Source organism: Meleagris gallopavo, chromosome 12 (assembly GCF_905368555.1).
Source record: "Meleagris gallopavo chromosome 12, MGAL_WU_HG_1.1, whole genome shotgun sequence".
NCBI lineage: Eukaryota > Metazoa > Chordata > Aves > Galliformes > Phasianidae > Meleagris > Meleagris gallopavo.
In genome coordinates this window covers 12,391,131-12,410,829 of record NC_139415.1, presented here as the reverse complement: position 1 = coordinate 12,410,829, position 19,699 = coordinate 12,391,131, and the positions used below count along the sequence as shown (strand labels likewise).

The 19,699-nt window shown below is 48.0% G+C and overlaps 2 protein-coding genes across 6 annotated transcripts in view; one reads left to right on the top strand and one right to left on the bottom strand.

The window, feature by feature from the left end:
- Window positions 1–696: 696 nt before the first annotated feature.
- Window positions 697–4,962, bottom strand: RLBP1 (retinaldehyde binding protein 1). 3 transcript variants are annotated; one of them, XM_031555331.2, is made up of 8 exons: window positions 4,703–4,962; window positions 3,939–3,982; window positions 3,641–3,769; window positions 3,267–3,468; window positions 2,754–2,932; window positions 1,949–2,107; window positions 1,489–1,599; window positions 697–1,227 (listed from the first exon to the last, which is right to left on the bottom strand). In XM_031555331.2, exons 2-8 carry the CDS (start codon window positions 3,948–3,950, stop codon window positions 1,069–1,071), a joined length of 951 nt encoding a protein of 316 aa, XP_031411191.1. In that variant the 5' UTR covers window positions 3,951–3,982; window positions 4,703–4,962; the 3' UTR covers window positions 697–1,068. The 3 variants fall into 3 exon arrangements, with proteins under 3 accessions (XP_031411191.1, XP_085089882.1, XP_031411190.1); XM_085233756.1 differs by lacking the exon at window positions 4,703–4,962 and having other exon boundaries at window positions 3,939–3,995; XM_031555330.2 differs by lacking the exons at window positions 3,939–3,982; window positions 4,703–4,962 and having other exon boundaries at window positions 3,641–3,793.
- Window positions 4,117–19,699, top strand: part of FANCI (FA complementation group I) — a 25,223-nt gene continuing 9,640 nt past the window's right edge. For 2 of the 3 annotated variants that reach the window (XM_085233752.1, XM_010717478.4), the window contains exons 1-22: window positions 5,661–5,821; window positions 5,927–5,999; window positions 6,630–6,760; window positions 7,107–7,263; window positions 7,344–7,401; window positions 7,962–8,003; window positions 8,555–8,678; window positions 9,577–9,662; window positions 9,863–9,995; window positions 10,230–10,322; window positions 10,880–11,016; window positions 11,822–12,002; window positions 12,424–12,511; window positions 13,027–13,157; window positions 13,822–13,892; window positions 14,804–14,918; window positions 15,278–15,400; window positions 16,487–16,555; window positions 17,754–17,855; window positions 18,672–18,848; window positions 18,945–19,066; window positions 19,460–19,624. In XM_085233752.1, coding sequence (XP_085089878.1) covers window positions 5,738–5,821; window positions 5,927–5,999; window positions 6,630–6,760; window positions 7,107–7,263; window positions 7,344–7,401; window positions 7,962–8,003; window positions 8,555–8,678; window positions 9,577–9,662; window positions 9,863–9,995; window positions 10,230–10,322; window positions 10,880–11,016; window positions 11,822–12,002; window positions 12,424–12,511; window positions 13,027–13,157; window positions 13,822–13,892; window positions 14,804–14,918; window positions 15,278–15,400; window positions 16,487–16,555; window positions 17,754–17,855; window positions 18,672–18,848; window positions 18,945–19,066; window positions 19,460–19,624 — 2,462 coding nt within the window. In that variant the 5' untranslated portion in view covers window positions 5,661–5,737. Of the gene's footprint in view, window positions 4,136–5,660; window positions 5,822–5,926; window positions 6,000–6,629; window positions 6,761–7,106; window positions 7,264–7,343; window positions 7,402–7,961; window positions 8,004–8,554; window positions 8,679–9,576; window positions 9,663–9,862; window positions 9,996–10,229; window positions 10,323–10,879; window positions 11,017–11,821; window positions 12,003–12,423; window positions 12,512–13,026; window positions 13,158–13,821; window positions 13,893–14,803; window positions 14,919–15,277; window positions 15,401–16,486; window positions 16,556–17,753; window positions 17,856–18,671; window positions 18,849–18,944; window positions 19,067–19,459; window positions 19,625–19,699 lie in introns of those variants that run through there. The other variant, XM_085233753.1, reaches the window with a different exon arrangement.

Below are 19,699 nucleotides of genomic sequence, written 5' to 3'. Positions count from 1 at the left end.
GAATGCAGCTCTTGTCAGCACCCTGCACCTCCGCTGGCCGCGGATGGGCTCTGGTCCTTGCTCTGCTAATGAAAAGCCTTCGTGTGCAACTGCAGAGCTGGGGGAGGGAAAAAGGGGGCATGCTGTGCTGATGGGGTGACACCACCAAGTCCTGGGCAGGCAGCAGCCCCTTGCTCTTCTCCAAGCCCTGCTGCTCTCATGGCTGATGGCCAAATGAGAAGTCCAGCATCTGATCAGCTCCTTCACGAGCCGCTTTTTACTTCACCACCTCGGAGCTTCTGGTTTATAACCCAGAACACCGCTTTCCCTGGCACCTCCTCTTTATACCATTATCTGCCTCCTGCTGACTCCAAGCTACAGGTGCTGCCACCCCTCGCTGATCCCTTGTGCCCTTCCCCGCCCTCCTTGGATACTTTTCACGGAGCTTTTCTGACCTGAACTACTCAGATCTGAGCTCACTGCCAGGTGCAGTGCTAGGAGAGGCAGCTTAGTTAAGGCTTTTAGAGGATTTAGGAGGGTACATTCTGTGTGTCTTCCACTGTTCTGTGGTTAGCGTTCACCTCCTGCCCTCAGTGGCTGCTGTTCTTCCTCCCTGGCTGCCCTGCATAGCAAGAATTGGGCGCTCACCTCTGCCTGTGCCACTGCTTGGTTTTGATAGCGCTGTAACAGAACCACTGACCCAGGTCTGAGACACACTCTTGTTAAATTCTTCTTTATTTCTCTGCATACACGTTTCAGCCAGCCCCTGGCAGGGGCTTCTGCAGTGGCATCCTCTGGCTGTGTTGCTCCCCAGTGACCAACTGTGGGCGCATAGAGCTGGCTGTGGAGACAGTGTTCTCTGGCTGTATTGCCCCACAGAAGTAAAGGCTAAGGCTGGAGCAGAGCAAGGCACGTGCTCGCTGCATCCCAGCCGCTGCCAGGCAGCCTGCTGCCAGGTTTGGGGACAGAAACAGACACGGAGCAACACACCCAGAGCAGTCACTCATCCATTGCTACGGTATGGAGATGGTTGGGGTTAGGGGACCACCTCTGATCTTATTTTACAGGGGAAGGGGAGCAGCCCCTGACTTAAAGTGCCGTATCTTCAGCTTCAATGCGGGGCCCAAAGAGCTGCTCTGCAGTTGCTTTGCCGTCGTACTTGGGCAGATTGCCACCGAAGTCTGCTGGCAGTATGTCAGCATCGATCTCCTGGTAGAAGGACTCCAGCTCCTCGCCGTGCACGAACACCTGGCACAAGAGGAACCCTCAGCAGAGATGGGTGACTTTGTCCTCAACAAAGAAATGGCCGAGGGATCCTAGCACTGATCTGATGAGCTGCCTGCCTTTCTCATTGCCTAGCAGCAGGCTCCCCTTCCCAGGGGACGTGCCCAGCTCATCCACCAGCTGCTCTCAGCCCAAGTTTGTCCCCATGTCTCCAAAAGCTGTGAGATCTCCCCCAGCCACACTGCTTTACCCAGCTTCTGCCACTAGGCCCCTTCCCAAGCTCACCCTCTCCAGCAGTTTGCTCTTCAGGAACGGTTTGACCACGTTGTAGGTAGTGGTGAAGTACCAGGGCTGGTGGATGAAGTGGACAGCCTTGAACCGCGCTGGGAAGGAGTCCTAGGATGCCAAACCCAGACATGGCTGGTTACAGACTGTGCTGGCCACAAGAAAACAGGAGAGGAGCACAACTGCAAAAGACACCCTGGCACTGCCTCCGCTCCCCTTCCCCAGCCTCCCATTTTCCCTTCCATCATCCCTTTCTTATTCTGATGAACAACAGGAACCCAGAGGAGCAGCTGTCCCAGTCCTCAGAGCACCAGGGAAGCTGCAGAGCCTCCCAGATGACTCATTGCTCCTTTTTCACAAGATCACATGGAAAATGGCCTCTCCATGATGTTTTCTCATGGTGACAGTGCAGTGGCAATACAAAACCCCTGCTAGCCCCGGGCAGTCTTCTCCACCTCACCTGTAGCATATCCACCATCTTCTTGAGCTCAGAGGGTTTGATTCCTGATGCCTGCTGCATGGTGAAGCCTTTGAAGTTCTCAATGATGCAGAACCCATTGATCTGGGTCTCTTCATTTTCCAGCAGTTTCTCCAGGATAACGCAGTAGGCACGAAGGATCTGGTTGAGAGGAGAGACAGCAGGGTCTGCTATTAGTGTGACTGCAAGGTCTCACCTCCCTTAGAGTTCAGGAGGTTCCCTGGACCAATCCTGTGGAACATTAGTCTGGGTCTGTTCAACTTCAGCTGGTTGTCCCAGGCAGCCCCAGAGCTTCAGAGCAGGGGGGCACTGCAGAGGATGCTCAACAACCCTCTCAAGGTATCTCGCATCTGGGTCAGTGCTCTGATATAGTGCCAGCAAATTCAGGGCTGAGCAGAAAACAGAGCTGGAAGAACTTGTGATCTCATGCTTGAAGGTCTCTTTGCCCAGAAGCCTTTTTCATGCTGTGTGCCAGTTTCCTCCTCTGCCCTGCAGGTCTTTCCTTTTTACATCACCCTGATCTAATGGTGTGATGCCTCTCTTCACTCTGTGTCATCTAGGATGGGAGATGCACACCCCAACTGTGCCCTGCATCTTGCGCATCAGAAAGAAAGAAGGGGAAATCTTTGAGGTGGACCAGATTCCCCTGGAAGGATAAATTCAAAGTTTTGCATAAACCTGGATGGATGGGAGTTACGTGTGCCCATACAAATGTGTGTAAGGGATGCACTGCTCAGCAGGACAGCCCCAGGAGCAGAACTGTTCAGGGAGAAATGGCTGGGCTGACCTCATCGAAGGTGATCTCCTCATAGTCCCAGTTCTCGATGTTGAAGAGCATCACCACCCGCCCATATTTGTCCCTGCTGGCCAGGATGCCGGGGTAGCCCGCCTCAATGGTGCTGCGCACGGCCTCGGGGGTCAGGTTGTCAAAGAGTTCGGGGTATTGCTGGCGGAAGTTCACATAGCCTGGGGAGAGATAGAAGCTGGGCAGTACAGCAGCTGCTTGCCCATCAGGAAGCCAGGGGAGTGCTGGGGGAGCTCCCTGCCCCTGCTCTCCCCCACTTGGCACCGCGTGGGCACGAAATATGGAAACGTCCTGGGAAAATCTGGGTGAACAAAACAGCTCATCTGGGAGCCAGCACTGATAATTGCAACTCATTATCCGCCTGGCAGAAGCAAACAGGAGTAGAGTGGGTCCCAGCCAATGGTCTCCTTGCTCCCTGTCCCTGCCAGCCCGGCTCAGGGACTGAGGGTGCTGGGAGTACTGGAAAGAGGCAAGGGGCTGCCTGAGGACCCCCACCTTTCAGCAGGTCGTAGGCCCTGTGCACATCAAACTTGCGGGCACGGATGAAGCGGAGGAAGAAGGAATCATCCTTCCCCTGCACCTTCTCAGCCACTGCCTTGCAGACATCCTCGCTGCCGGCCCGCTCCTGCACCAGCTCCCGCAGCGCTCTGACTGCTGCCTCTCTCTGCTCCTCCGTCTCATTCAGCTCATCTTTTGCCTGGGGGAGAGTCAAGATGGGGTCCTTAGCACCCACACAATGCCCTGGGGACCCGGGCACCCCACAGGGCCACCGGACCCAACAGCCCAGGGTGCATTTTGGCACCAAAAAGCAGTGTGGTCGGAGCACACCCCCCCCATCATGCCCCACTCACAGTAGGGCCACGCCTCACCTTCTGCAGGGTGTGAGGGGGGATCTGCTGGCACCTCCCAAAAACGGGACCGTGGTCCTTGGTGGTGAGGCGCTCCAGTTTGGTGCGCAGTGCCTGCTCCTCTTCTGAGACAATGCGGAAGGTCCCCGTCTGAGGTGAGAGGATGAGGGGCATCAGGCATCCTCTCCTGACAGATCCCAATCTCCCTGCCCCCTGCCCCACAAGGCTGAGGACAGCCCCAGTGCCTTGCAGGTCACTCTAGGGAAGGACAGAGTTGCACCCAAGTGGTGCAGTGGGATAGGGATGGGGCACTACTCACAACAGCAGACATGTCTTCTTTTAGCCTTGATCAGCTGCAGTATGCTGGAAGAGAGAAGGAGATACCTGTGGGTATCTGAAGACTTAGCAATCTTGGTGCCCTATCCCTCTTGCCCAGTCCCCACAGAGGATGTGCTAGAATCCTAATGAACAGTGAAAGTGCTTGAGAAACGCCAGGACTCTTTGCAGCATAAATAAGTGAGTATTGATCGTCTGATGTCTTCAGCATTTTTTGTTTTGATGGGAAGCTGTGGGCAGAGGCATCCCTGGGTTTCCTCATGAACTCACTTCTGCCTGCATCCAGAGCAGCACAGGACAAGATAGCAAAGACCTGGCTTGTTGGGCTGTCCCATGGTTGCCAGTGGACCTCATGCCAGCCCAGGGAACCCTGGCACTGCCACAGTCCTACTGAGCAAATGCTTCCCTTGGCCCTTGGGCTCTTCCCTCACCACTCCAAGGCTTGCTGTCTGCACCTTTGCTTGAGAGCAATGCAGAAAACCTTCAGGCAATTCCTTTGTCTTCTTCCTCTTAATGCAGACAAATGAGGAGGAAGGCCGCCCTCCTCATCACCAGCTCAGCACCCTTCCTGCTGCTCAGCCCGTGTCAGAGATGTCTCCGCCATGTGTCCCAGTGCCTCCCAGGGTTCCCCCCATAAGCACCCCATTATTTGAGACCCCAAAATCAAACCCATCTCTGGAGGTCAGGGAAGTCCAGGTTATGGCATCCAATGCCAATGTTTGAGGTGTGCATTGTCCCCATACTCACCAGGGTCAGGGAATGCCAAACCGTCCGTGGAGGTTGAGGGCCTGGGGGCTGCTGGAGCGGGGCTGGGCAGCAGGAGCGGAGTGGAGCAGCACGAAATCCCAGCGAAAGCTTTGTAGAGTCACCGGGTTGGGATTAGGCCGTCACAAGGCATCAACTCACCGCAGCTTTATCATTAAGTCCGCATAAAGCAGGCAGGAAACCCCACTAAAGCCTTCCAAAAGGCTGATGGGGAGAGGGAAGGAGGGAGCAGGAGGGCCGGAGGGCGCGCGGAGGGGCGGGATGCTGGGGCCGATTAAGGGTGTATAAAAGCTTCCCATTGTGTAACTGTGCTCATTAGTGCGGGGCCGGGGGTGGGCAGCGTGCCACCCCCTGCAGCGGCCCCAGGAGCCGGGTGAGGGTGCAGGGATGGTGGTGGTGGGACGCGGACCACAGGTGGAGCTTCCAGTGATCCCCGTGCTGGAGAGCAGACAGCCCTTGGCATGTGGGCACAACATGGGGGAGAGTCGTGGGGATGGTGGCCAAGTGGGGCCTTTGGGGTGTCTTTGTGGGCTTGGTGCTCCCCAGACCTGTGGGTGAAGCTGCGATGGGAAGTGAGAACAGGAGCCCATTGAGGCCAGGCCTTGGCCGCTCTCCCGCCGCTCTGGGGATTTGGGGAGTGGAGGAAGGGGCTTACACAAGGCATGTTTTGTAACACGCGGATTTAGAGATTGCTAACGCTGCACAGGGCCCCTCGTGCCCCGTGCCCGGCCTGGCGCCAGCGGATCGTGCCCACGTGAAACCCTTCGCAGTGGCAGGGACGGCTCTGCGAGTGAGACCTCAATGGGCGCTTTGTGCCCGGGGATCGCCCCCACCAGCTCGCATCCCGCACCGCACGCGGGATTCGAACTCACTGATACACTAGGGACGGGGTTACGCAACTCTCGCGGAGAACGGAAGTGACGTAGGGGAGGGGGGGGGCGGGACTTGTTGCCATGGCGATGAGAGGCGCTTCCGGGCGGGAATTTCGGCGTTGCGGCGGATGACAGCGGCCGCGCCATGGCGCAGCGCATCCTGCAGCTGGCGGCCGAGGAGAGCCCCGAGCGGCTCCAGGAGGCTCTTCAGGGCCTGGCGGAGGGCGAGGTGCCTGGGGGAGGGGGGGGTCTCCGCCGGCTCTGTCGGGAGGGCGGGGAGTTGCTTCTCCTGCTCTCAAGTCGGGGCGACTCACGGCGCGGCCTTCTCTTCCAGCTGGGTGACATGGTAACGAGGCAGGCCCTGAGGGGCAGGGAGACGGCAGCGCTGCTCAGGGGGATCTTCAGAGGTAGGTGACGCGTCTGGGGGCTGGTGGGGACAGGGCCTGATGGGGAAGAGGGGAGGTGAGAGGGAGTGGCTTTAAACTAAAAGAGGGGAGGTCTGGGTTAGATGTTAGGGATTTTTTTTTCATTAAGAGGGCGGTGAGACCCTGGCACAGCTGCCCAGAGAGCTACCCCATCCCTGGAGGTGCTCAAGGCCAGGTTGAATGGGGCCCTCAGCAGCCTGAGCTGCCCCCAGCCCATGGCAGGGGGTTGGAGCTGGGTGGGTTTTAATGTCCCTTCCAACCCGAGCCATTCTGTGATTCCATATGGGATTTTCTTCTGGGAGCCTTTAGGTGTCTTTTAGTAGAACTGGACAGCTGAAACTGAATTACCAAGCAAATTCTTCTCAAAACGTTGATGCTTCCTGACTGGACAGCAAGTTGAGAGAACCAAAGAGTGCGATAACAGTGCTGAGTGTTTCAGCTGTTTTATCCTGGAGATTCTCATTTCCTCTACTCTGCTTTTTTATCTGTTCTGTCAAGTATATAAAAAAGGGAGCTGCAGTTGGGTGACAGTTTAGCCCTGCAAATTTCCTGTTTAGTGACATGTTGTTGCTTGTATAACTCTTTTCCTGTTCTTTATTTTCTTGTGATAAGGCTCCCCATGTTCCCAGCAAAGCGGTGTTCTCAGGAGGCTACAGGTTTACAAGCACTGTGTCCCACTTGTGGAATCAGGAGATCTGCATGTGGGCAAAGTGTCTGAAATCATAGGGCTGCTGATGCTGGAGGTAGGAGCTTATTTGGGCTGGCTTTCCTGTGGTCCTTTAGTGAGCAAACTGAGGCACTTCACCAGACCTCCGTCCTGTCCACGGATCTGTTCTGGTCTTGAAATTTGCCTTGCATGTAATATGATCTCTGGATATTTAGATCTGAACTCCAAAATCATAATTGTATTTATTTGATTAACTGCTCTGTTCTATGAAGGACAGCATAAAAGAGAGGTCTTGGGGATTAACTCATTTTTTAGAAACGTTGCACTGTGGGAAATGTCCTTTTCTGGTATTTGGTGAGCATTTGGACGTGTGCAAGGAATTCTCCTGTGCTCATCTTCAATGTTATTCCACCTCCTCCCAGGCTCGCCAGCTGCCAGGCCATGCGTTGGCTGAACTTGCCACCTTGTTTGTTGAAGTTATTAAGGGAGGCAGCCTGTCTAATGGGAAATCCCTGGAGTTGTTTTCCACTGTTCTTACTGCATTGTCCAACTCTAAGGAGAGCCTGGCTTATGGGAAAGGTAACCCTTCTCATCTCCTTCTCCCCTGTCTGTCCTCACTCGCTCTGGAGTGGGCTCCTAAAAGCCTCATGTTTTTTCAGGTGAACTGAATGGGGAAGAATTTAAGAAACAGCTGATAAATACCCTCTGCTCCAGCAAGTATGTGCATCTCTGCCAGCTCCACTATGCTTTAGTTTGTTTGAATATCAGTCAGTGCCTTTTTCTACCTCTTTTTACATAATTTCCTTTGACACCCTACAGTTATGGAGCAAGTTAAATCTGCGGTCACTAGATGTGTCCACATTCCTATTGTCTCCTCTTAGTTGTGTGGCATGTTATGTTATGTGTTTCATGTTATGCTTTGAGAAGGAGTTCAGTGGTACTGCCTGTTTCCTGTTCTAACATCACTGAATCTGTGCCACCATGACAGTGTCTTTTCTAGCTGGCAGGGTGAGGGAATGCCCTGTTTCCAGATTTTGTAATAGTGTCTCATGAGCAGATTGCAGGAGGTGCTAGGTTTTATTCCTTTCTTGACACTTGTTATTGTGGGGACCAGGACAGTTTGGAACCATTCTAAATCTGGATAATTAGGGTGGCAGTGGTGATTCTGGTTGGAAATTTGGCTTCTAATCTTGATATGGGAGACAGGAAAAGTGGATAAAGGAGTAAAAAAGAATTCTACTTCTTCTCAGTTTTCTGACAAATGCTTATTTTACCAGGTGGGATCCTCAGTGTGTAATACATCTTGCCAACATGTTCAGGTAATTGTTTCCCTTTAGCAAGCAGTGCTGCAGTTATGTCTGTGTCCCATTTCACGTGTAGTTTGGGGAAAGCACAGTTTGGACATACCAGACACAGCTCCATGCATGCTTTGGTCAGTGAACATCCACATCAGATCCGTGTGGATACAAAACACATCTGGACAAGCATGCTCCAAAGACTGCTGTGAGCCTCACGTGCTTCCCAGCTTCTCACAGCCCCATATTTAGTGGCTATTGGCAGCTTAAGAGCAGAGACTTCTGTTGTATTTTCCTTTGTACGCCCAGTGCTATAGGGAATGTTGTTAGTGCTCTGAGTTACAGATCAACCAGTGGCTGTGTGGGTGTGTGGTTGTATGGTTTTGCTCCTTGCTTGTAAATGCCTTTTGAGTGGGATTGTGACTTTTTTTCCATGTGTGATTTTCCGTTTGTGAGCCTTGACAAATTAACAGTATGTTCTGACGAGGACTTTGGGAGCTCTTATGGATTGAATCTGCTGCAGGATTCTGAAAGAAATGAATAAAAATAATTAGGCTGCATCTTTGATTCAACAGGGATATTCCACTCTCAGGAGAGGAGCTGCAGTTTGTGGTGGAAAAGGTCCTTAGGATGTTCTCCAAATTGGACCTGCAGGAAATACCCCCCCTGGTCTATCAGCTGCTGCTGCTTTCTGCAAAGGTAAGAGCCTGTGGGAGCTGGTCTCCTCCTGAGCATGTATCATGAGGAAAAGTGCACGCAGGCTGAGACAGGGGCTGAATTTCAGGAGATTCTAATTACTCCCACATTGAGCTGTGGAGAGCAGGACATCATCGGGTTTTTTGCTTTTGTTGGTTTTTGTCCTCTATCTTTAGCCTGGAGGAGATCAGAGGAAGAGACGGTTTTGTTCTTGTGGGAATCTGTAAGAGCAAACCTTTGGGAAACAAGGGATGACCTCAGAGGCAGGAGGTAGCAGAGTGGATTGTCTTCAGTATTTTTAAGCATGGCTTTGCTCACTGTTTGTGATCCGCTTGCTTCCATTAAAACAACGGCTTGTGCAGTGTGACTCTCTTCTGGATTGTAGTTTGACTTGTACTAGAAATGTCTCACCTCCTGTGCTTGTCCAGCAGGCAGTGGCTGCCAGGTACCTACCTGCCCTTCATTGGTGTTCTGGCTCTTTTGCTTTATTTGTGACCAAGTACATGCCAAAGTACGTGATCGAAACAATGACAAATTATCTGTCTGTTACAGGATGTCTTTTGTATCCATTAGCCAAAATGTAATGACAGAAATAAGGTTAGGAGTTTGAAAGCCTTCCTAATTTATCAATTGGAAAGCATCTTTCACCAAGCAACAAACAAAAACACCTGAGATATTCAATTTCTTGCAACTCTTCAATAATTGAAATCAAAAGAAGTAGACAGACTGAACCAAGCAACTTCACCTAGAAGTGAGGTATACCAGAGCATTCCCCTGCCTCAGCGATTTATGAAGGGTGACAGAGAATGCCAGGACGTTTGTAATTGATGTAAGAATAGAGTGTACCTCTCTGGGATCCTGCAGACCATGCAGTTGCTTAATATAATGTTCTATCTTACAGGGCAGTAAGAAAACTGTTTTAGAAGGAATCATCAGTTTTTTCAATCAACTGGACAAGAGACAAAAGGAAGAACAGAGGGTTCCACAGTAAGTTCTTTGTCATTCCCTTTCTTGACTGCAAATACTCAAGTGGTAACCTCTGTCCTCTCAGTATTCCTTGTACATGGAGCTGTCAAATCTTAAGTACATACTTCTTGACACCGAAGAAATAATTTATGGCATTGGATGGCTTGGTGGTTTTCTTAAGTTTTTTTGTTTGTTTGTTTGTTTTCTGATAAACCTTACAGATCAGCAGACCTTGAGGTAGCCACGCTGCCCCTAGACCAGCTCCGCCACGTGGAAGGTACTGTTATCCTCCACATTGTTTCTGCTATCAACCTGGATCAGGACATTGGTGAGGAGCTAATCAAACATCTAAAGGTATGGCAAAGATTGAACAGGCACTGTTTTTGAAGGTGTTGAAGCAAGGCTTTTTTAATCAGTGCTGGTTGTCTTTAGAAGGGATTGAATCATGTTAGGATCATTTTATGATATTATGAAGTTAAGTGTAAAGATCTGTGTTCCTTTCTGTACCACAACAGCAGTGTGATATGAGCCTGGTAGCTTTCTTCAGCTTGTGAGGTCTTGCAGTTGAAGTAGCTTACTGTTTTCTAGACAGAGCAACAGAAGGACCCTGGTAAAGCCCTGTGTCCCTTCAGCGTGGCCCTTTTGCTTTCGATTGCGGTGAAACACAGACTGCAAGAGCAGGTATGTATGAGATAAATACTCAGGGAACTTCAGTGCCCTTTCTTGTAACAGAAAGGAAGAATGATTAAGTTATAGTCATGTCAGAATCGGGCTAAAAGTGGCTTCAGGATGCTCATGGGGAGGCAATTAGATTAGAGGTACATTATGGTTTACTTAGCACTATAAAAGACCCTGGAGCAATATCAGAATTTTCCAGAATCATGATTCCTGTGGGCTAGTGCTGTACTGTGGGAAGGGAAGCAATGCCTTCCTTTTCTAATGTTTTGGCTCTGTGGTAGCTACCCCAAAGTACATCTGGCAGCAACTTACTGTGGAACCCTCTGTTCTTCCTTTTGTCTCTTGTCCAGCTGATTGAAAAAACTGATGATTCCTTCTAAAACAGTTTTCTTACTGCCCTGTAAGATAGAACATTGGCCCTTACTGAAGTTGGTGTATTTGTTCTGTGAAAGAAGTAGAGCTAAGACTTCTGGCAGATTAGTTTTACTGGAACATACCCAAGACTTTACAGATCCCATTTCAAAGATCATTTCCTCGCACTCTGTGATTTTATGTTCCAGATATTTGATTTCTTGAAAACATCAATCACAAGAAGCTGCAAGGACCTGCAGTTCCTACAGGCCTCCAAATTTCTGCAGGATTTGTGTCCTCAGCAATATGATGTAACAGCTGTAATTCTGGAGGTGGTGAAAAATAGGTGAGTTGTTGCCACGTGCTGCAGAGTGTTCAGTGAACTTTGGAAGGGGGAGTGTTTCAGCCTTGCTGGAGTTCTCTGGGATCACAAAATCACTGCTGACCTGTTGCCAGCAGTGAACAGTGTTAAAATCCAAAGTTTCTATTACAGTTTTATACTGGTGAATTTAAACAAGCAAAAAGATAAATATCTAAATCTGCCCCTCCACCCCAAATCTTGGCATATGATGTTACAGAGGACTGAACTGATCAGAACCACGTCTGTTTCCTAGCAGGAAAGAAGATGAAGGTATGAGTCATACTGCTTGCTGTAGTTTGTGTTCTGATCAAGGCATGAGTGATGGTTTCACTCACTGTTTGCTTTCCCCATGTGGTTAGTCCTTTAAACATCCTGCAGGATAGCTCTGTGATCTGTCATCAATTGTCCTTTAGTTTGATGTAAGGTATTCCTGTTCTGACTTGATGGCCAGGCTCTGTAGAATCTATACCTTCAGACTGCAGCTCAGGGTCACTTTTGGGTGAGATCTGAGTGCAAACCATTCCCCATAAGAAGCAAACGTGTGGACTGGATCAGAAGTCTGATGGTTGGAGAACCAGGAATGCAAAACACGAGGGCTGAGCACCTGCCCCTCAGCTTGAAGACAACCATGAGTTTGAGAGGGTTGACATTTTCCCTGGTGCAAACAAGCATCTCTCAGAGCTGTTCTGGATCTGGATGACTGTGGAAGATTTTACTACAGACTGGTCTAATCTAAACGTTTCCTGTGACTAAGCTGCTTCTTTCCTGGTCTGTTTAATGTTTTCCTCAGTGCATTTGGCTGGGACCATGTTACTCAGGGACTGGTAGATCTCGGCTTCAGCCTAATGGAATCGTATGAACCAAAAAAGTCCTTTGGAGGGAAAGCTGCTGAGACCAATTTGGGCCTTTCAAAAATGCCAGCGCAGCAGGCTTGCAAACTGGGAGCAAGTATCCTGCTGGAAACATTTAAGGTAGTGTATGGTTTGGAAAGCTGCTTTTCTGGGCAAGACTATTCTTATTTTCTCTTTGTAAATGGTATCAAACCCTTGCTTGAGGTATCCGTATGAGTTCTGTACAAACAATACAAGATTTAGTCTCTGTTTTGCCTTTGTCCAGCAGAAAGAGATCATCTTCATAATGACCCAGCCCTAATCTATTCCATCTGCTATGATACTTGTGTAATCCAAATTATACAAGGGAAACTGCATAGGAAGTAGAGAAATTTAGAGGCACAAAGAAAATGTGGTAGATGTGGGATTGAAACTAGAATCTTCACTGAAGGAGTACATTTGGATTTGGCTTTGCATTGCACTGGACAGCACCTGTGCTCTGATATACAGGAATACCTTAAGGTTACGTAGGTCTTGATTTTATTGTTCTTTCTCATTTCAGGTCCATGAGCCCATCAGAAGTGATATTCTTGAGCAAGTCCTGAACAGAGTCCTCACAAAAGCAGCATCTCCTGTCAGCCACTTCATAGGTAAAAGTAAAGGGAGAAATGTGTACAGCTCTGTTGACACTTCTGTATGTGACTTCTCGGAACCTCAGCTCCTACAGAAGTGACTTGAAGCCAAGACAATCAGTTGTTCCTTCTTTTTATTGAGATGTCAGCTGCCTCAAATCACCTTGCATTTGTCACAAGTGAAAAATAGGCTTCCAGGCAGTTGCCATGGAATAACTGACGCACAGAAATCGGTAGCCATCAGTTTCTAGCCTTACCTTCCTCGTCATCCTTGGGTAGGTGCTTGGGAGTCCCTGGGGCTGCAGGGAAGCCTATGCTGAATCCTCTTCTCTTATACCTCAGTGCCCTCTGGTGGGGCGAGGCCCTGCAGCTGAGTTGTGAGTATGCTGTGCTTCATGCCTGCAGTAGAACTCAGCTTGTCGATGCTCATCCTGTTATACCCTATAGAAACATCTTGCTCTCTTCCCTAATAAAGACTTTTCTAGCAGCTTGACAGAAGCTGCTCCATTTATTTATTTATTTATTTATTTCAGACTTGCTGTCCAATATTGTCGTGTCTGCTCCTCTTGTGCTTCAGAACTCATCCTCCAGAGTCACAGAGACCTTTGACAATTTGTCCTTTCTGCCCATTGACACAGTGCAAGGGCTCCTCCGGGCAGTACAGGTAAGGCTTTGCATTTCTTCATAAGCATCCTTGTTAGCTTAGTTCCAGTGATAGCTCTAGGCCACAATTATATGCATGATCTAATAATCCTTCTTGTAAAATAAGCCTTAATGCTCTGCTGTATGTTGTTCAGTGTGGCATAGAACTGTTCTTCAAGCTTGGGTTTGCATATGCCCTCTAGCAAAAAAAAAAAAAAAAAAAAATGTAAACCATATGGTGTGGTCTGGAATGGTGCTGGATCTGCTCTGTGCTGACCTTTCATCTGGAAGATGCCCAGATGCTACACTGTGGAAAACTCAGTATATAGTGTTCAGCTGAACAGCTTTAGCTGTCAGTGTTGATTTTTCTCTGTCGAGGCTCCATGTCGGTATTTCTCTTTACCTGAGCTGAGGTGTTGCCCTGGAGTTCAGCTTAGTCTGCTCTGGGGATGACAGTTCTTTCCCAAACCCTTGCCCTTTGTTCTCACTAGCCTGCCAAGGTATCCTGCTGCTACATCTCTCCAGGTTTAATTTTATGTTATTTTAAAATATTTTGGTTTCCCTGCTGTACTGACGACAGTATTAAAAATGAAGGGCCAGATGGACCTGAGGAAGATGAGCTCATAGGCCCCAAGGGTTTGGCACACCATAGTGTTTTTCTCTCCAAAGCATGTGTTCCTTTCCAGCCCCTGCTCAAAGTCAGCATGTCAGTGAGGGACTCCCTGATACTTGTTCTCCAGAAGGCTATCTTTTCCAGGTAAGCTGGAGAGGGGATTCTTTGAAGAGATTTCTGCAACTCACTTGCATTTTTTGGAGCAGAAATACTTTGTGTGCTTTGGCTAAGTGTCTTCTTACTATATTCTTCCCATAACTTGATAGTGACATCTATCCCTTCAGCCTGGGACTGTAATACAGTCACAGCTGCACCCACTGAAACACCAATCCCAACCCCCGGATGAGTAGCGTTTGGAAATTCAGAAAGCTGTTGGGAACTCCAAATAGGAACGCAGAATTAAAACCAATTCTAATACTCTGCACAACTGAGTGCCTCCAGATGCCGCAGAGAGTTTAGACGGAGCCGCTGACTCAGAGGGAAGGTGGCATCTCAGCATTCTGATCTCTTACAAAACGGCAGAGAAACAGGCTTGTTGTCTTGGTAATGCTTTGAGCAATACGTCCTGCTGTCTTCATAATGCTGTGATCACAGACTGAGTTTTGTGGGGCGATGACTGTCTGATTATGAAAACAGAATTCATAATTGAGCGCTGTTATTTAAGGCAAGGAACTTGGTCTTTGGGAAAGATCTGGGATTTCAGTGAGCAAAGCGAAACACCAGCTTTTTGTAAGGAACCTTGCAGCTCTGGGAGATGCTCCCGTTTAGGTTTTCAAGGGGCGTTTAATGCTTGAGTCTCGATCTGGGGCTCTCCTTCAGTTTGAGCACTGTGAGGGTAGAAAAAGAAATGGAATGTTGTGATTGTAGAGCAAAGGAGTTCCCAGCAAACCAAACTCTTAACTGCTTGGGGCTGAGTTGCTCTCTTGGGGAGTGCCACTGGGCCCAATCACACTGTTTTTGTGAACGGTTTTTCATTACTGAGTTGTTCTTGTATTTCCTTTTGAACTTCTTGCTTCCTTTTTTCCTCATGTTTCTCTTTTCTCACTGACTCACAGGCAGCTTGATGCTCGTAAAGCTGCAGTTGCTGGTTTTTTGCTTCTGTTAAGAAATTTTAAGATTCTGGGCAGCTTGACTTCTTCCCAGTGCAGCCAGGCCATTGGTGCCACTCAGGTAAGTGCTGTTCTACAGCCACCAGTGCAGACATGTGAAACAGTCTCCTTTCAGTACACAGTTTGAAACAACTCAGAGTGGTGTGTTTCCCCAGAATGGAGAGAGATCTTGGGAAAGGGTTAATCCTGAAAGCAGAGCTTTTGGAAATGCAATATGCAAATCGAAAGTAGTCATTATATCTTATAGTACCAGCGTTCTGTGGAGCATTCACACTGCTCTGTGGTGGTGATACAGAGCCTGGCAGCATGCTGAGGACTTTTTCAGTGATTGTTTAGAGGTCAGGCCCCTTATCACCTTGCTTCTGTTCTGTGATACTTGAGAACTGCAACCAGTATAATGTGGCTAATATTCCCTCTCAGGTCCAGGCAGATGTTCATGCCTGCTATAATTCTGCAGCTAATGAGGCCTTCTGCCTTGAAATCCTGGGCAGCCTGAGGCGATGTCTGAGCCAGCAAGCGGATGTCCGACTCATGTTATACGAGGTAAACATGGTTGTTCAGCCTCCTTTTAAACAGCTAGCAGCAGTTTTGTAGTCTGGTTCTACTGTAGTCCCAGGTAAATAACGATCACGTGGTTGTGGAAAGCCATGCATTATCTCAGTTATGTTCTTTGTGGGATACATGCTTATCCCAGGAACTATAACATTTCTTGCAGCCCTTCTGCTTCGTTTTATTTTGGACTGTTATAGGCCCTAAGACGTGCCAGTATGTCTTCCTTGTCTGGTACATTGCTTAAGAGATAAATGTGTCACTGTCTCTCTTCCTGTGGTGTGGCCTAGGAAACTGGAAACGTGTTTGATGCTCAGTGGGGAGCAGTGTTATAGGTGCTGGCTAGAAACAGCGTTGCTGAATGTGAATGGACTCCAAATAAAGTCCTGACTGGAGAGTATGGGAAAACTTGCTTGAACTTTGATCAGGGATCTATCCTTTCTCCCCTCCTTTCATAGCTTTCTACTAATGCCCCTTAGATTCTAGATTCTTAGAAGGGCCTAATATAAAGAGTGATTTGTGGGTGCATGTCTTAGCTCCAGAGCTAACTGTGGGATACTAGTCTGAGGAAAGAAACACTGTTTAGACCAGAGAAATTTTGTTTCCTTCTTGGCTTGGTTGGACTGACTTTTTGTAAGCTGCAAGTTTTGAGTATGGCACAGGACTTGAATTTGCCTTATCCATCCACTGAGATTTTTCATTCGGAAGGATTTTTGCCTCCTGCAGTTTCCCCACTGACTTGTTTGGCCTTTGAAGCAGGATTTCACAGTTTGAAGTTGGATCTAGTGCTGGTGTTAAATAGCAGTGAAAGTCACTCTGGGCTCAATGCCACTGCTGCTAGGGAGATACAGCTTGTGAGAGAGCTCCTGCAAGGAAATTCACGCTCATTCTGATTCATACCTTCTTTCTGTGAAGCCTATGCTTTGCCAGGTATGGGGTTTTACACTGAGCACATTGTTTCTTGCTCATAGCTACTTGCAGTGCCAAAGGGTCGTTACTGTCTTGTGATGCAAACTTGTTATGCATATGGTTCATTTTCTTTCTCATGTAAGCCAAGTTGTCCTTCCTTCCTGTCTTCAGGGCTTTTATGATGTCCTACGCAGGAACTCCCAGCTGACCAGCTCTATTATGGAAACTCTTTTGTCCCAGGTAAGGTACTACCCTGTGACATGGCTGCAGAAACACTAAGAATTTCACAGAGACCACTATAGCAAGCATTTAGGTTAAATATTAGGAAAATAGTTCTGCCACACACTTGAAAGATGAGTAAATGCTGTGGTACTTATACAGGGAGCTGTTTGATTCCCTGCTGTTGGGAGTGCTGACTAGGTACGTGTCTAGAAACTGATGGAAGAGAAAAGATCTCTTGGAATCTTTTTCAAGCCTCGACACTTCTTGCTGCATCTCAGAACCAGTACCTAGAGAAGTGCTTTATGTGCTCTTTGTTCCTTAGCAGTCCACAACAGTTAGACTCCCATACCTCCCCAGTTATTATTGTAATTATTGTCGCTGTCTTCCCATAGGGACAGAACCCAAATCCTTGTAGGATCTGGAAGGATTAACTCATCTACCAACAGCGTTGCTCATGGCAACGACACAATCACATTTTCTCAATCCATTGGACAGGCTGTGCTTTCTTTGCAACAAGTGATTTTCTTCACTTTAATCATCCAAAGTTCATGCTGACTAATTCTAACTTTCCCATGTCAGTATAGGGTCTGGGAAGGGAACAAGAACAGAGCCTAGGCAGCTTTGGGGTAGCAGAGGGCAGTTAATGGGAATTTGGTGCAAACATATTATATCATCATTATGTAAAACTTCCTCTATTTGATTCGAATCCTACATCAGTATACTTGGAGCATATCTCCTTCATGTGCTGAGCCAGATGGCCAGCATGATCCTTCACGGATTTGTTTTAGCTCCGAATGTAGCCTCCATCACTGCCTGCGTCCTTAGGCCAGGAGGCTGCATCATACCAGGGCCAAGCATTCAGTATGGGGGCTGGGCAGCAGGAACTGTTAATTTTCTTCACCGTATAAAGGATGGATAACACTGCAGGTGAAACAAGTGATGTTGCACGTTGAAACAGCACAAGTGATCAGATAGGTTTATTTCAGTGCAGTGACCTGGCCTTCTGGCTGAGAGGTACATGAGCACCTAAAGAAAGAATTTTAATTACTGATAGAGCAGATGATGTGGCCGAGTTACATATATGGTCCCATTATTGTGGTGCTAGTTTTCCCTTTGTAGGATTGAGCACAAAGATGATTGTGTTCTGTATTCAAACAACTCAAGAGGCTCAGTTACTAAGGAACTGGTTATTTTTATTCCTTGTTTTTTGTGTCAGATAAAGCAATACTACTTGCCCCAGCCAGACCTCCTGCCTCCACTGAAACTTGAGGGATGTATAATGGCTCAAGGAGATCAAATCTTTTTGCAAGAACCACTGGTAAGAGCTATATTGGGTGGCCACAATTGCAAGATCTTCTGTTTCATAGGAATTTAGTTGTGCTGCTACATGAGCTGAATATCTTGTGCTTCTTCATCCTCTTCTAGCTTGGAGCAATTCTTTTAATGACATAAAGCTGGGCATGTTACTCGTCTGAGGCTATATATTAGAGCTCCACTATCAAAGTGGCTTGGGGTACCTATGTGAAAAATGCACTGATGCCATAGTTTTGTTATCCTCTGTTGAGCTCACCCTGTTACTTCTCCTCTTTGAACATAATTCCACATGAAATAATTGTGCACTGTATGTAGTGGAGGGAAGAGTCTGACCTCGATCTTGCTCTTTTGATAATGTTGCAATGAGATCTCAATTCACAGGATTTCCAAGGAAACAAAATTCAATTCACTCTTTTGTTTTTCCTTAAGGAGGCTTCCATGCAGTGCTCCAGTAGCACGTGCAGAGAAGGGAGCATGCACTTCATCTAGAGTGAGGGCCCTTCTGGAAATTCCCTTTCCGTCTCCTTCAGCAGTTAGGCTGGCTGGGTTGCAGGGGCAGTGGAATATAAACCTGTGCATCCTGTTTAGGCCAGCTCCTGCAGACAGCATTGTCTGAAGCTAGAAACAGGTAGCTGTGTGTAGGATTACAGAAAGCTTCTTTTGGGAATGAAGCATATTCTCAAAACTGACGTGAACCTTTGAAGGCACCTATGGCTCTTTACATCCCTGTGGCAGTCTGGCCCGTGAGTCGAACAGCCTGTCCTCATCTGCCAGTGACCTCTGTTTAGAAGGCTGAATGTGACTTGGCTGCTTCCTCCAGGCCCATCTGCTCTGCTGCATCCAGCACTGTTTAGCCTGGTATAAGAGCACTGTACATCTATGCAAAGGAGTTGAAGACGAGGAGGAGGAGGATGTGGGATTTGAGCAACGCTTTGAAGAGATGCTAGAATCTGTCACACGACGGATGATCAAGAGTGAGCTGGAAGACTTTGAACTGGTAAATCAGATTTTCAGTTTGACTCAGTGGAAGAAGACACTGAGTTCTCATCAGGTTTTGAAAAGATTTTGTTCACTTATTTCCTTCGCCTCTTAGGATAAATCAGCAGATTTTTCTCCGTCTTCTGGTGTTGGTGTAAAGAATAACATCTATGCCATCCAGGTGATGGGAATTTGCGAGGTCTTGATTGAGTACAATTTCAACACGGGGAATTTCAGGTAAAACATCTAATCTTACCCTCTAGCACTAGAAGTGCTTCTGTGCTGTGCTGTGACTTGCTTTTCAGAGTGCAAGACACAGGTTCCTAGCAAGCTATAACAGTCCCAAAACAGAGTTAGAAAGATGCTTTCTGAATGTACATGCCTTGTGACACAGACACGGACAAAACCTTGGCAGCGTCTTTCCTTTGAATGCCATGTGCTGTGGGAGATGTGAGAGATCATTTTCTAGAAGGGCAGGTCAAGGAGGAATGGATGGGGGAGGTCGGGAGGTGTCGTGTCATGGTTTTATCATTTAAAAAGTGTCAGTGTGTAGTTTAGCAACTGCAACTTCAAATTAGAAACTCAAAGACTGGAGTTTCTCTACTAATGCTTTTTACTACTTTACTGCAGTAAGAACAGATTTGAGGATGTCCTAGGCCTGTTTACATGCTACAGCAAACTCTCAGAAATCTTGAAGGAGAAAACTGGAAAGAACAAATCTGCCGTGGGCAACAAAATTGCACGGAGCTTCCTCTCTATGGGTTTTGTGTCTACGCTGCTCACAGCTCTGTTCAGGTGAGAGGAACTGTCACAGCTGCAGTAGCTTTAAGGCCTACTCATGAGCTGCTTTCGTGGTGTCTGCATGCTGAC

What these genes read in the sequence shown, in the direction of transcription:
- RLBP1 (XM_031555330.2), bottom strand. Translation starts at nt 3,793, where the DNA reads ATGCCCCTCATCCTCTCACCTCAGACGGGGACCTTCCGCATTGTCTCA. An exon ending in CCCCTCACACCCTGCAGAAG is followed by an intron (nt 3,469 to 3,640) that starts GTGAGGCGTGGC and finishes ACTCTCCCCCAG; the next exon opens with GCAAAAGATGAGCTGAATGA. An exon ending in AGATGGTGGATATGCTACAG is followed by an intron (nt 1,600 to 1,948) that starts GTGAGGTGGAGA and finishes TTGGCATCCTAG; the next exon opens with GACTCCTTCCCAGCGCGGTT.